The 15,293-nt window shown below is 44.5% G+C and overlaps 2 protein-coding genes across 9 annotated transcripts in view; both read left to right on the top strand.

The window, feature by feature from the left end:
- Positions 1-7,661, top strand: part of fbxl2 (F-box and leucine-rich repeat protein 2) — a 50,984-nt gene extending 43,323 nt beyond the window's left edge. For both annotated transcript variants that reach the window (XM_084079576.1, XM_084079575.1), the window contains 5 exons: positions 2,445-2,505; positions 2,992-3,036; positions 3,611-3,667; positions 5,123-5,335; positions 7,433-7,661. In XM_084079576.1, the coding sequence (XP_083935702.1) occupies positions 2,445-2,505; positions 2,992-3,036; positions 3,611-3,667; positions 5,123-5,335; positions 7,433-7,540 (484 nt within the window). In that variant the 3' untranslated portion in view covers positions 7,541-7,661. The remainder of the gene's footprint in view (positions 1-2,444; positions 2,506-2,991; positions 3,037-3,610; positions 3,668-5,122; positions 5,336-7,432) is intronic.
- Positions 7,662-13,676: 6,015 nt separating this feature from the next.
- The window catches only part of clasp2 (cytoplasmic linker associated protein 2), a 151,808-nt gene continuing 150,191 nt past the window's right edge, over positions 13,677-15,293 (top strand). For all 7 annotated transcript variants that reach the window (XM_084080579.1, XM_084080581.1, XM_084080578.1 and 4 more), the window contains exon 1: positions 13,677-14,974. In XM_084080579.1, coding sequence (XP_083936705.1) covers positions 14,777-14,974 — 198 coding nt within the window. In that variant the 5' untranslated portion in view covers positions 13,677-14,776. The remainder of the gene's footprint in view (positions 14,975-15,293) is intronic.

Below are 15,293 nucleotides of genomic sequence, written 5' to 3'. Positions count from 1 at the left end.
GTGCTTTACAAATATCTGGGAATTTGGTTGGATAACAAGTTAAACTTCAATCATCACATTGAAGCATTGACTAAGAAGTTAAAATTCACAGTAAGCTTCTTTTATAGAATGAAGTCCTGTTTTTCTTTTGCCTCAAGGAAAAGGCTGGTCACTGGCCTGTTTATGTCGCAACTCGACTATGGCGACATTGTGTATCGATTCGCCTGTCCCTCAATATTGGGTAGACTTGATCCCCTTTATCATGCTGCATTGAGGTTCATTACCAGCTCCACCTACAGGACACATCATTGTATTCTGTATTCCCTAGTAGGGTGGTCCTCCTTAGCATCTCGCAGGTTGCTACATTGGTACACTTTTATATATAAAGCCATTCTTGGAAATTCCCCCTCGTACATTTGTTCAAAATTTAAACTTGTCCAAAATTCGCTCAACCTCAGATCAAATGCCTGGATGCGCTATGTCGTACCCACTATTAAATGTGCGTTTTTTGGGCCCTGGTCGTGGAACGATCTACAGACCAGATTAAAATTGGCTTCTCTGATCCCCCTAGTGAGTTTTAAGAGGATTGCCATGGGCACACTCTCCAGCCATTGCTCCTGCTTTGACGAGTAGCAAATGCTGTGATCTTAGTCTTATATTAGTTTATTAGTTTTATGATGTATTGTTGTTATTAGCCTTTTAATAGTCTGTATTTGGTGCTATTGGTAGTAGGTCTTTGGTATTATGGATGTCATGTTTGTCTTTGTTTTGTTATGTCTTGTATTGTTGTTACTGGCAGAGCTGTGTAACATTTTATTTGCCTCTTCTCTTGGCCAGTGCACACTCGTAAAAGAGACATTAGTCTCAATGTGATTTTCTCTGGTTAAATAAAGGTTAAATAAATAAAATAAATAAATAGAGCTGAGACGCCAGGTGAATGTAATTAACCAGCAGACAGTAACAGGGGGGGGTCACTGAGCCAGAGACCAGAGACTTGCTCTACAGTGACATGGACACCATGTACAGTCAGTCACAGTATCACTGGTATCCTCTTACCATGAGGAGTGAGGAGGACACATGCTTCCTTAGTGGATTTGACTGCCTTTTTTTTTATTCACAAAGCTTTCTGCCAGGTATTATTTCATTCATTATTTTGCTGCTGCCAGTGTTTTTTCACCTTGTTCTGACGATCTGTGGAGCGCTGCAGAAGACACCACGTGCATGCTGATGTAAATAACAAGTGTCCGGAGGGTGGGGGAGGGTCTGGTCTATCCACTGGAACAACATTTTTTCTACTCTACAGGAATCTGGCAGCTATGGCACTACCATAGCCGCGGGAAGATGTTTTAGGGTACGGGTGCTGTATGCGCGCACATGCACGCGCGTGAACATTTGCGGTTATTTTCCGTTTTTTATTTTTACCTTTTTTGGGGGGGTTTTGTTACTTTCATTCGGTTGCTTTGGTTCCAGAACACATATTGCACTAACCCCCCTCCCCCCCCAAATAACAACCAACAACAAACAAACATGTTTTTAATATATATATATATATATATATATATATATATATATATATATATATATTTTTTTTTTTCTTTTTTTTTTTTCATACATTATTTTCAGTGGGTGCTGCAGCCCCCCCAGCACCCCTACTTCCCACGGATATGGACACTACTGTAGCCTTTGCTCTCCGCATAGACCTGGTGGATACTTTTGTTTTTGTCGCATTCCTAAGACAATCATTTGATGACCAGCAGACCGGTCTCCATGGGATGACTAATCGATAGGAAAAAAAGTCATTTTGGGCGTGAACTATCCCTTTAAAGCCTGATTTATATTTCGTTGTGAAAACAGCAGGCATACGAGCTCACAACGCGTCGTGGATTGCGTCAGGGTTGTGAGCTTGTAGGTCTGCTATTTTCGGCCCCGCGACATCATGGTCCATTCTATTTATTATAGTCAGCTGTTTGGCTCTGTGTGAGGTCAATGACCCCCAGACCCTTGATGACCCTCAGTACCTAGAAGTAAAAGTACTGAAAATGGGAAATACTCCAATAAAGTCAAAATACCGCAAAATTGTACTTAAGTACATGTACTTTGTTACTTTACACCACTGCGACAACTGACACACGCTCGTACACACACACACACACACACACACACACACACACACACACACACACACACACACACACACACACACACTACACTAGACTGCAACACAAATGCAAAAGTTCAGTTTCTACCTATTATTTCCAGTTTCTACCCTCTTCCTTGACCGACATCACCTAAATATCCTGTGTGTGTGTGTGTGTGTGTGTGTGTGTGTGTGTGTGTGTGTGTGTGTGTGTGTGTGTGTGTGTGTGTGTGTGTGTGTGTGTGTGTGTGTGTGTGTGTGTGTGTGTGTGTGTGTGTGTGTGTGTGTGTGTGTGTGTGTGTGTGTGTGTGTGTGTGTGTGCTCTCAGGATCCTAGAGGCTGCACGATGCTCCCATGTGACAGATGCAGGCTTCACTGTCTTGGCCAGGGTGAGTCTCCTTCCTCCCCCCCTCTCCCTTCTCCCTTTGTCCAGCCCATCATGTCTTCTATGGCAGTGGTTCTCAAACTTTTTCATTTCAAGGACCCCCAAATGGACACTTATAAGCCCGCGGACCCCCATTTGAAAAGATAAATTTTAAGGACCCCCAGTTTGACGTGCATTAGGGCTACGGACCCCCATTTAATGGCATTTCTATCTCTGGGACCCCAATTCATGTTGTAAAATCAATGTTAACTTAACTCTGAGAGTGTACAAATGGAACCAAATGGACCCGTTAGGGTCCATTTGGTTCCATTTGTACACTCTCAGAGTTACAGACCAATAAGAGTCCATTTGGTTCCTATCCATCATTTAGCTGGGGACCCCCTGGAACCCCCTCAAGTACCCCTGGGGGTCCCCGGACCCCACTTTGAGAACCAATGTTCTATGGAGTGTCTCTGAGGTGAAGTGGTTGAGTTTGTGTTTCTCTTTGCAGAATTGTCACGAGCTTGAAAAAATGGACCTAGAAGAATGTATTTTGGTAAGTTAGAAGAAGCGACTGCTAAAGGAGAATTCCGGACTACCTACTATGATATTATTATATCCTAGGACAAAAGGTACAGTAAAAAAATGTCACAACTCCACCCCGAGTCCACCGCAGCTAAAAACCTGAGCGGACGGTCCATGCGCTAGATTGCGTATTTTAATCGCCCGGAAAAAAATAAAATGTGTTGATATCTGAGTGTTTACAAGCTGACTTGGATGAAATCACGGGCGAAATCTCTTCTTGCGAGACTTCCGGAGGGAGCGGCGCATCTAACACAAACACTGTGGAGAGTTTTGTGTCATTATGAACGTGAGATATAAAAAAGAAAAAAACATTTAGAGGGAAATTAAAATACGCGATCTAGCACATGGACCGCCCGCTCTGGGTCTTTAGCTGCGGTGGACTCGGGATGGAGTTATGACATTTTTCCTACTGTACCACTCATAATAATATCATATAAAGATAAGAGAAAAAAACGTCTCCTTTAAGCTGACATTGATGCATGTGTTCTGTGGATGTAGCTCAGTAAGGACTGTGGATGTAAACGATCTCTTTTCTACCCATTCAGGTGACCGACAACACCCTGGTTCAGCTTTCTATTCACTGCCCTCGTCTGCAAGCCCTGGTGAGAGCTCTTGCTGTAGCCCCTATATTACCCCTATACCCCTATATTTTTGCCGTACGGCCGACCGGCGTTGTCACATCCCGGAAATAGCAGCTCAGCAAGCTCACGTCTGGCCACGCAGAATCCCACCGCACTCTGTCTGGAGGCCGCGCCCCTTGAACCCAAACACGCCCCCACGGCTGTCTTGAGTGACAGCGCGTCCACACAAACACGGCCCGCACAGATGCTATGAGAACAGGCTATATATCTATCAATCTATAGCGACCGCACGACGCAATTATTATATTTAATAATATTAGTTATTTTAGATCGTCTTTTAAAACACCATTCTGTTTGTTGCTGCTTTTAACAGTTATTACTTCCCTCCATTCTCTTCTGGACAATTTTCCTATGAATGGAAGTTTAGTTTAAAGAACCCCAATGGAAACAAGCCATAGTGCTTCTTTCGATTTAAAATCCTCTCAGCAGACCTTGTATTGAACTGTACATTTCTGTGCTTGTCTTTGATATCAATATTCAATCAATAAATTGTGGGATAATAATAAGTAGGTCTATATGCCACCCAACTTGAACTTAATAACGTCCTGTTCTCATGGCAAACGTGCGTGTTTGAGTGGACGCGCTGTAACTCAAGACAGCCGTGGGGGGGCGTGTTTGGGTTCAAGGGGCGTGGCCTCCAGACAGAGTGCGGTGGGATTCCGCGCGGTGAGCTAGCTTGCGGAGCTGCTATTTTCATCCGGCTACACTGTGGCGTCACGGGGCAGAGATTAAGCATGTCTGTCCTCGACTCACTTCATCTTTATTGACATTTCAACCTTCCTCTCAGAGTGTCACTGTATAAATAGAGTAATAGAGTACTGTATAAATAGAGTAATAGAGTACTGTATAAATAGAGTAATAGAGTACTGTATAAATAGACACGTACTGTAGGTCATCTGTCTGCTGCCTAACAATACATTAGCTCACCAGGTTATTTCAGGAGAATCAGAGCTGAGCTTACAGTAGATATACTGTATGAAATACAGTGGTGTAAAGTAACGAAGTACATTTGCTCAAGTACTGTACTTAAGTACAATGTTGAGGGACTTTTACTTTACTGGAGTATTTCCAATTGTCTATACTTTTACTTCCACTCCACTACATTTCAGAGCGAGGCAAATATTGTACTTTTTACTCCACTACAATTATTTGAAAACTTGACTTACTAGTTACTTTTTCAGCTTTTCGCCATTTCAGCTCTATATACATTTCGGCCATTAGAAAATAGCCGATCTATAAGCTCACAGTGTTGTGAGCTTATAGATATGCTATTTTCAAAAAAAGTATACATTTTATACATTTGAAAACTTGTGAAATGGGACATTTTGCACAATGACTAATATCTACTTTTGGTACTTTAAGTATATTTTGATGCCAATACTTTTGTACTTTTACCCCCCCCCTCCCCAAATCCAGTCGCTGTCTCACTGTGAGCTGATCACGGACGACGGCATCAGGGCGCTGAGCAGCAGCGCCTGCGGCCAGGAGCGCCTCACGGTGGTGGAGCTGGACAACTGCCCGCTGATCACCGACGTCACCCTGGAGCACCTGAAGAGCTGCCACCGTCTGGAGCGCATCGAGCTCTACGACTGCCAGCAGGTCACCAGGGCCGGCATCAAACGCATCCGGGTCAGTGGGGAGGGGCCAGAGAGGTCATACTGGGGGGGTGGGGGATCTGACCTCATGCAACCTATGGCACACTTCTGTAATAGAGAATATATATTTTTTTTAAATTAATAATAAAGTAGGGCATTGGTTCTCAAAGTGGGGTCCGGGGACCCCCAGGGGTACCTGAGGGGGTTCCAGGGGGTCCCCAGCTAAATGATAGATTAGGCACCAAATGGACCCTTATGGGTCTGTAACTCTGAGAGTGTACAAATGGAACCGGGTCCATTTGGTTCCATTTGTACACTCTCAGAGTTACATTGACATAGATTTTACGATATAAATTGCGGTCCAAGTGATAGAAATGCCATTAAATGGGGGTCTGTAGCCCTAATGCATGTCAAACTGGGGGTCCTTGAAATTAAAATGGTTGAGAATCACTGCTAGAGACGTAAAAATCTTCTCTTATGGGGGTCCCTGGCATATCTTTTGAAATGGGGGTCCGCGGGCTAATAAGTGTCAATTTGGGGGTCCTTGACATGAAAAAGTTTGAGAACCACTGAAGTAGGGTATGTTTCTAGGGTTTCTACTGGTTCCACCGAGTGAAGACCCGCCCTCGCTGCGGTTTCAGCCAATAGCATTAATTTCCTTGAGCATTTCGGACCGGATAAAGAAAAACATCGAGGTTCTGGCACGTGGAGGGACTTAGGCTCTGTGGGTTGTCTCCTGGCCGGGCCCCTCCTTCGTCTCACCAGGTCCAGGACCTGAGCGCTGCGCCAGATCAGGTGCACCGCCCCGATCCAAACGTTTCCTTCTGGCGTGATGGTTCCTTGGGCCGTGGTGGTACTGCAGGCTCCACTTGCGGTTCGCTGGAATGGCCCTCCTAAAGGCCTCACCGTGGGTTTGTTGGGCTTCTTCCTCAAGGAAGACACAGCCTGGGGGCGCTAACCCATACTGCTCCCGGGATGCCGTCTACATTCCGGCTGTCACCAGTCTCTCCTGTGGTCACCAAACTATTCCTGGTTGTCACATAGTCTATTCCTATGAGCCACTATAAATAGAATAACTAATAAAGAAAAACATCACATGGATGCAACTGGGACGTATCATCAGTGTTGTAGCCTGGGGTCACCGGATATCAACCGGATATGGAAAATGAAATCGCTGCAAAATAGGCTTAGTTTACGGTCTGTAGAAAGCAATGGCGTGACGCTGTCCATATTTTTGTTACAGTCTGTGGTTATAGCATTGTCATGCATTAGAGGTCACTGGGCTCCAAACACCATGCTTGGGTGGTAATAAACCATTCTTCTTTTGGAGCGTGACCCAGTGTGACTCTATTTTTATTGATGTTTGCTTCTGCCCTGCATTTAATGCATTTAATGTTTTGTTTTGTACGTGCTTTTCTGCTTGCATGCACTAGAGAGGACAATGACTCTAGGTTATACCAGTAGATCTGCTATTTTTGAAAGTTCTTTAACATTTGTGAAAGATTTACATATATAGGTTTTTTTAAACAACATCCTGGAACAACATATTTTACAAATGTTTGCTTTAAAAAATATATATTCAAAATTTGCACAACTTTTCATGATTTAAAAAAAAGATTGCAGATCTACAAGCTCATGTGCCGCGCTATGAGCTTGTATATCTGCTATTGTTGAATAGCCAAAGTATAAGATAATGGTTAAAGTGGTTACGATCTAAAATGACACAGATGCGTTCCCGGTCTTAAACAGTGGTCCTCAACGAGTGGTCTGGGGACCACCAGTGGTCCTTGAGGGGGTTCCAGGGGGTCCCTAGCAAAAGATGTTAATACATTTTCACCCTTTATCTATATTATATACTGTACGTTGGCTATTCAAAAATAGCAGATCCAGAAGCTCGCTGCGAGCTTGTAGATCTGCTATTTTCGAACATTTTCGAAAAAAGTTGAAGAATTTTGTATAATTTAAACATTTTCAGATGGGGGTCCGCGGCCAAATGTATATCAATTTAGGGGTCCTTGGCATGAAAAAGGTTGAAAACCACTGGGTTAAAGTAATGGAGCAAGGGCACAAATCTGTATTTGTGTTTCTATGATGAAGACTCCTTCTAACTCTCCTCCCCTCTCTCCTTTAGGCCCACCTCCCCGAGATCAAGGTCCACGCCTACTTCGCCCCGGTGACCCCGCCCCCGTCGGTGCACGGCGGGGGCCAGCGTCTCTGTCGCTGCTGCATCATCCTCTGACAGTGGAGGGCCAGGGGGGGCCACCTCTGTCTGCAGGTCCTGCTCCTCTGACAGTGGAGGGCCAGGGGGGGCCACCTCTGTCTGCAGGTCCTGCTGCTCTGAACCGGACGGGGTCGGGTCGGGTTGGGTTGTCTCGGGGGGGCAGGAGGAGGATGATGATGATGGGGAGGATGGGGGGGGGGTTTGTGAGGGTTGGGTGGGGGGGCGTGGGGGGGGGCTGGACCCAATCACCACTCCCGATCTCACTAATCAGTAACACAGACCGACCGATCACCCGCCACTGATCGCCGATCGACCGAACGTCTTCCCCGTCTCACTCCTTCCTGCGGTGTGTTTTCATTGGGGGGGTGTCAGGGAGGGATGGATGGATGGATGGATAGATGGATGGCTTCTTTCTTGGTCTCTCTCTCTCTTTCTGTTCTTCTCCGTCTCACTCTTCCCACCATCCCATCCTGCTGCCTAAGCACCGCCCGGCCTCTAGGGGGCGACGGAGGGGGAGACTGCACCTGGACCGTGAGTGACGAAGGAAGAGGAGTGGGAATGGTTTCCAAACAGTGGAACTACATTCAAAACATTTTAAAAAAGAAAATACATAAAGACATATAAAGCAAGAAGAAAAAATAGCTGAATGGACGAACATCGTCATCTCGGAGGAACAAACCGCTTCTCCGAGATGGAGCGTCATCTCCACCAATCACACCACACCTTCTGACGTGACCCGTACCTGCTTTAGCGCTTTCGACCAATACGCAGGAGAGTGGAGGAGGGAAGGGGCGGGGCTTCGTTTGGGGGGGAAACGCAGTCCTTTGTTTTGCGAGAGCGTCGGTGACACGGCGTGGCCCTCGCCCCTTCCCGTTTGGTGGAGGGGGGGTTAGAAAAACAAAAACAAAAGAAAAAAGACCCCGACAAACAGCAGCACCAGATACAGAACGGGACGCAGGACTTCTTCTTTTGTGCATCTGAGAAATCTTCATCTTTTGAGATCGTGTTTCTGTTTGTACAGAGAATGTTTTGCATCGGCAAGAAAAAACAAACAAACAAAAGAGTTACAATGTACGGCGCCTCACTCAGGATTGGAGTAGGCCTGCAACAAATGATTTTTATTTTCCTGTCTTTTTTTTTTGTCTTTTGTTTTCGTCAGTGCTTCTCGTAAATTGTCCATGCTCGTCTGTCCAGAGAGGGAGATAATGTGTATCTGTCCTTTTAATGAATGAACAAACTAAGAAAATAAAAAACCCTTGTCTTCGGACAGCAATGGTGACTGAGAAGCATCATGGTGGAGTCACTGATGATTGTGGAGCAGCTTTGTTGGCCAACAGGCCCCGTTCCAAACCTAAGTGTTCCAGGACCGCTGAGCAGTGAGCACTGAGTCGTGTCTTTATACGCCATCATCATCGTCGCAAGCGTGCCGCTCGCCAAGAAGAACAGATCTACAAGCTAACGACGCGTAGCCTCGTCTCGACGTGTCGTTAGCTTGTAGATCTGTTCTTTCCGACCAGCGATACCGTTGTACTACGAAGCATAAAAGAAGCTGAAGGTTGGAGCAGAGAAGCTAATGTGAAGTGACATGGTTTCCTTGCTTGTTCTTAAAGAAGATTTGCAGCCCTGTGGGAAAGTGTTTTCTCCTTAAGAATGTTGCATTTGCTGAATGTCATCATTGATTTGGATTTGTGTCTGTTCAGTCTATTGCAGCGAGCCTGTCTGACTCCACGTCCACCCTGATATTTTATGAAATATTAAGAATGGCAGATAGTATTAGAGTCGTTCCCCACCTTGGGAATGAAAAACAAGACATTTGAACAACCGAACCGTGTCAAGCGGCATTTGCACAAACCCGGTGTCTGGTTGAGCCTGCCTGGACCCTGTGTTTAGTGCCATGACATTTAGATAGTCATAAGAAAGTCTGAGAGTCTGTTTAAAGCTGCAATCCGGAACTTATTTCAACGAATAAAACATTATTTGAATCAATCTGTATGGTACTGTATGTAGCTAGTACATGTACAGTGATCGGAGGTGTTCTCCCCATACTCTTTCACTGAGAAATCCTGTTTAGATCCTGATGTTGGGAAGCATACCTACAGGTTGACAAGTAGTACTGCCTGAAGCGTATAGCGTGTTATCTTCCCTGGCCAAGCGGGGATGGCCTCTTTGACCGAGAGGTGGAGATTTGGTCCGTCATGCTTGAGAACCAGATTTGAATCCCGTGTGTAGGACATGAATGATTAGCGGATTGCAGCTTTAACACTATTCATTATGCACTGTCCTGATATAAATGGCACAACTCCACTAATATGGCACTGCAGGCAAGTTAAAATAAAACGTAGAATTATTCTAATTCTATTTGACAGAGATCTGGTGAGCAACTTGGTCAAAGTTCCATCCGCGTGTCTCAGCTCATATGGGATAAGCAAGGAATGAAACAAGCATCACATGGTAGCTTTGACTGCTCCACATATTCTACAGCAGCCATTCCCACCCTGTGGGCAGTGAGGGTATTGCTAGTGGGCCCCCAAATAATTGGCGAAACACTATGATTGTAATGATGATATATAACATTCATATTTAAAGAATACTGTAAAGAAATGTTATTATTTTTCTTTAGAACCTTGAAAAATGACTTTTCATTGTGATAGGAACTTAAAAGTATACTATATATATATAAGTTCCATTGGTCCAAGACGGAATGCAATCGATTGATATTTATATCGTTAAAATAACCATGCTCTGAAAACGCATGCGGTCCACCCATCTGACCACTTAACACGACAGCCATGTATGTGTGGGTGGGCCGAGAACACTTTGGGGATTTTCAAGAAAAGGTGGTAAACGGCTGTTCTACATGCAGGGGTTCTGATGGAGGAGACGGCCTCTAGACAGACGGATCATGTCTGTGACTCAGATGCAGAGATGACACAAAGTTGGCTGCTGTGGTTGTGATACTAATGCCCTCTCTCTCTCTCTGACAGCTGTTTTAACAGGAGTTTTATGTTGATGAAAAGAAATAAATACATGAAAAATAAAGAAATAAAGAAATGGATAAATAAAAGTAACTAATAGTAAATGTGCCTTGGCTCTCTAGTGTGGAATTTGTATTATGTCATAACGGTACACGTGTGCTTTGTTTTTATTTTGGAGTATGTGTCACTGTACATTTGCACATTATATGAAATGTGTCCCCTGCATTTACTGGGAAAAGTCAAGGAGGGGAGCTCAAATAAAACAAGTTTCACAACATACATTGTTCTCGGTCTGGGGTAAGTCCATGCAAACACAAACTGAAGTGTTCAGTCAAGTTTCTAAGTTGCCACCCGAGCAGGTCCTTCCACCAAGGAGCGCCAACCACCCCCCCTCAAAAAAAAAAAAAAAAAACATTTTAACTGGGTACCCCCCAAAATACTCATATTTGAACTGTGGACCCCCCACCCTGACAAGCAATTGGAATTGTAGGAGTTGAGGCATTACATTTACTTTGACTCAGTTCCACAGATAAATATTTTTAAAACTTTTGCCTCCTTCTTAGGTAATATTTGACATTTTTTGTTGGTTACTTTTTACTTTTTTTTACTTTTGACATGGTAATGGTCTTATTTTTATTTTTTTCATTTTAGAAGTATTAAAAAGTCCTTAAAAGTCATTAAAAGTCCTTACATTGTCACTTTAGAAATGTGCAGATACTCTGTAAACACTTATACTGTATGTTGGTTTGTTTACTGTTGAGTGAGAAAATAATGTTGCACATTAAGCTAATCATCATGGGAACCCCCCTGCGGGTCCCGAGCCCCAGTTTGGGAACCACTACACTAGGCTAGTCATATAGTAGCAAAAGCTTGTTCAGAAGTTCAGAACCAACCCAGCGCAGCCGTTACAGAGCGCAGGTGTTCATCATAATCAAGCTGATTGATCATAGAGATTGGCTCGCTATCAAGTAACACCTTGGCCTCTGGGAGCTGTCCGAGGTGCTGAACTCTGTCCGAGGTGCTGAACTCTGTCCGAGGTGCTGAACGCTGTCCAGAGCGCTGGCTCGCCCTGTGTGCTTGCTCACCTGAAGGTGGTCAGAGCGAGACTTCAGTCCACATCTGTGCTTCTCAACCTTTTCAGGCTAGAGTAGGACCGTTTTAAATCAGATTAGCAGGTGTTTTGAGATAAGACTGCTCCTCATCATGCTGATGATGGCTTTGGTCTAAATCAGTGGTTCTCAACCTTTTCAGGCCAAGACCCCCCAAAATAATCATATTTGAACTGGGGACCACCCAAAATAATCATATTTGAACTGGGGACCACCCAAAATAATCATATCTGAGTTGAGGCTTTACATTTAGTTTGACTCGGTTCCACAGATAAATATTGTGAAAATAGCAGTCTACAAGCTCACAACGTTTTTGCCTACGTTTTATATTATTTGATAGTATAATGTGTTCATTACTTTTAATCCAGGTCTTTTTCATTTCAAATCTTTTCTTTTCTTTTTTTTAGGTATTAAAAGCCCTTAAATTGTCACATTAATGTCATCTGAGGACCCCCCCCCCCCCCCCCCCCCCCCCCAATTATAATGCGGGAGGGAACCCCCCCTGGGCCCTGGGGGTCCCAACCCACAGGGCTTGCATGTATGTTCTAAATAATCTACTGAGGCAGAGAGAGACTATTCTATGGTTTATTTACATGTTAGTGCCACAAGAGTCAGGTCATGTCTACATCTCCCCACTGGAGGGCACCAAAGATCTAATCTAAATTGACACAAACACACACACGCATGCACGCACACACACACACACACACACACACACACACACACACACACACACACACACACACACACACACACGCACACAAACACACACACACACACACACACACACACACACGCACGCACGCACGCACGCACGCACGCACGCACGCACGCACGCACGCACGCACGCACGCACACACACACACACACACACACACACACACACACACACACACACACACACACACAAGCACAGATATGGTTGGTTGCTGCCTGTGTGATATGACGATATTTGGTGGAATCGATATATAATCTCGCTTACAAAGTAATCAGGCACATTTTGTGTGAAACGGTGTGATTATTCGAAATGTTCCATCGGGCACTGCGCTGGACAGCTGTGCGGTGCCGAAGGACCCCTTCGCCTCGGCCTCGCTGGTTGGCGCCGCCTCCTCCTCCAGATCCCATAGCCTGAACGGAATAGCCAGAGTGATTGGCTGTGATTGGCTGACAGTAATAATCAGTGGCGTAAATTAACTTAGTACATTTACTCAAGTACTGTACTTAAGTACAATTTCAAGCTCACAACGCCTCGCATCGCGACTTGTTGTGATCTGCTATTTTCAAACATTTTAGTACTTTTACTTTTGGTACTTTAAGTTTTGTACTTTTACTCAAGTAACATTTTGAACACAGGTCTTTTAACTTGTAACAGTATTTCTATATTGTGGTATTGCTACTTTTACTTACTTTACAGAGAAAATACCATTGTATGTATGTTTTTTTTATACATAAAACTATAACATTTAGTTGTATATCTGAGTTGAGGAATATGTGCAAACAAAAGAAAAAGTAAATAACACATAATAATAAGAGTCATTATTATTTACTACTATCATTATTGGGACCATCCAAAATAATCATATTTGAGTTGAGCCATTACATTTAGTTTGACTCGGTTCCACAGAAAATATTGTGAAAATAGCCAATCTACAAGCTCACAACACCTTGCATTTTTTGCGTATGTCTATGTCTTAAAATTATGCTTATATGTCTTAAAATTATTATATATTATAGTATATTATATATTTTATAATATAATGTATACATATTATTATAATATTATATGTTTTATAAGTGGATCGAATAATAATAATAATAATAATAATAATAATTATTATTATTATTATTTGTATTGTTGTTATGATTATGATTATTATTTATTGCTGTTATTTTTATTATTATTAATAATAATAATAATAACTATTAATAATAATAATAATACCACGACAACAAAACAAACCAGCCACACGCGCACACACTAACGGCCGACCCTCCGGGCTATGGGGTCATTCAGTCACTATGTTCAAACCGCAGTGACCGGCCGAGCGGCAGGACCAACAGATTCAGAACAGACCCGCTCATAGAGGCTCTTTAACGGACACAGCCTTATTATTGTCCCGCTGACTGACCCCCCCCCGGCCCCCACACACACACACACAGTTACAGTGGAGCTACGTTGAGCCGGAGAGGAGCCGGAGCTTCAGGAAGATTTGAAGCTCTTTTTCTAACGGAAAGGAGACTTTAATTGTCTCTCTCATGGAGTGTTACCGCTAGTGTTATCATAGCAGCCAGGCGGGCCTGCAGAGAGAGGACTTAGCTTAGCCTCGTGAAGCTAACCGAAGCTAACTGAAGCTAAGCGCTAACTGATGCCTGCAGCGGCTCCATAGTGCTGAGCCTGGCCGACTGGAGAGGCTGTTTGTCGGGTGGTTTGGGGTTTTCCGGCTCGGTGGACCCGGTGCTGGTGCTGCTGGTTGTGTTTTCATGTGGATCTGTTGTTCCAGGGAGTCCAGGGATCTCAACAACACAACTTTATCTGGAACTTATTGTGTTTTAAAGGAGGGTTTAAAGCAGCAAAAGGGAATAACACTGGGATACTGAAGCAAACACAACAAGAGGAGAAAATCAAAGTTTAAGCCTTTGTTTTGAACGTGGAGGAGCTGTTATAGACTATTAGTGTGGCTTTAATGTGGAGGAGGTGTTATAGTGTATTATAGGAGGTGGAGGGGGTGTTATAGACTCTATTAGTGTGGCTTTAATGGTCTCACACACACACACACACACACACACACACACACACACACACACACACACACACACACACACACACACACACACACACTACTAGTGTGTAGTTAGTGTTCAGTCTTAATTTATTACACAGGGTGTTTGTTGTGTTTTTAGTGACAACACACACACAATACATGTTGAGTCCATTCTTTTCTCATCGGAGGGGTGTGTGTGTTTAATGATTACACACAGTTCCGTTCTCCTTCTCCCCCTGACGGGACCACCACAGTGAACCTCCTCATCCCCAGGCAGGGCTACTCCTCTCTCCTCCTGGATCTCTGCCACCCTCCTTCTTCAGTCTCCTCCATCGATCCACCAGAGACCGGTGTCTCCTCCTCCTCCTCCTCTCACACACACAGGGCACCTCCTGCTGTGCTCCTGTCATGGAGGACCATGACAACATGGACTATTTCTACCAGCAGGTCGTGCAGAAGGACGTGACCCGCAGGCTGCAGGTGGGCCAGGAGCTCATCGACTACCTGGCGGACCCCCAGCGGTCCCCGGACGTGGAGCACGACAAGCCCCGGCTGGACAAGACTGTGGACGAGCTGACGGGATGGGTCAACTCCAGCAACTTCAAGGTGAGTGAGAGAGGAGGAGGGGATCGAACCATGATGGACCAGTCACACACTGAGACTCCCGAGGGGTCCATTTGTTAGACCATTACCCCTATAGCATCGGCTCTCTAAGTCGGGGGCTCGGGGACCCCCAGGGGTCCTTGGGGGGGGGGGTTCCAGGGGGTCCCCAGCAAGAGCAGTTGATACAGGCCTAACGTTGCCTATTCAAAAATTGCAGATATACATATGTAGATCTGCTATTTTTCTAAAAATGTTGATCAATTTGGGGGTCCTTGGCGTGAAAAAGTTTGAGGACCACTGCCCCTATGTGTTAGATTTGCAC

Source organism: Gymnoscopelus microlampas, assembly GCF_963454915.1.
Source record: "Gymnoscopelus microlampas genome assembly, chromosome: 15".
NCBI classification, from domain to species: Eukaryota; Metazoa; Chordata; class Actinopteri; order Myctophiformes; family Myctophidae; genus Gymnoscopelus; species Gymnoscopelus microlampas.
Note: the sequence above shows the minus strand (reverse complement) of the source record. Positions and strands in the feature narration are given on the sequence as shown.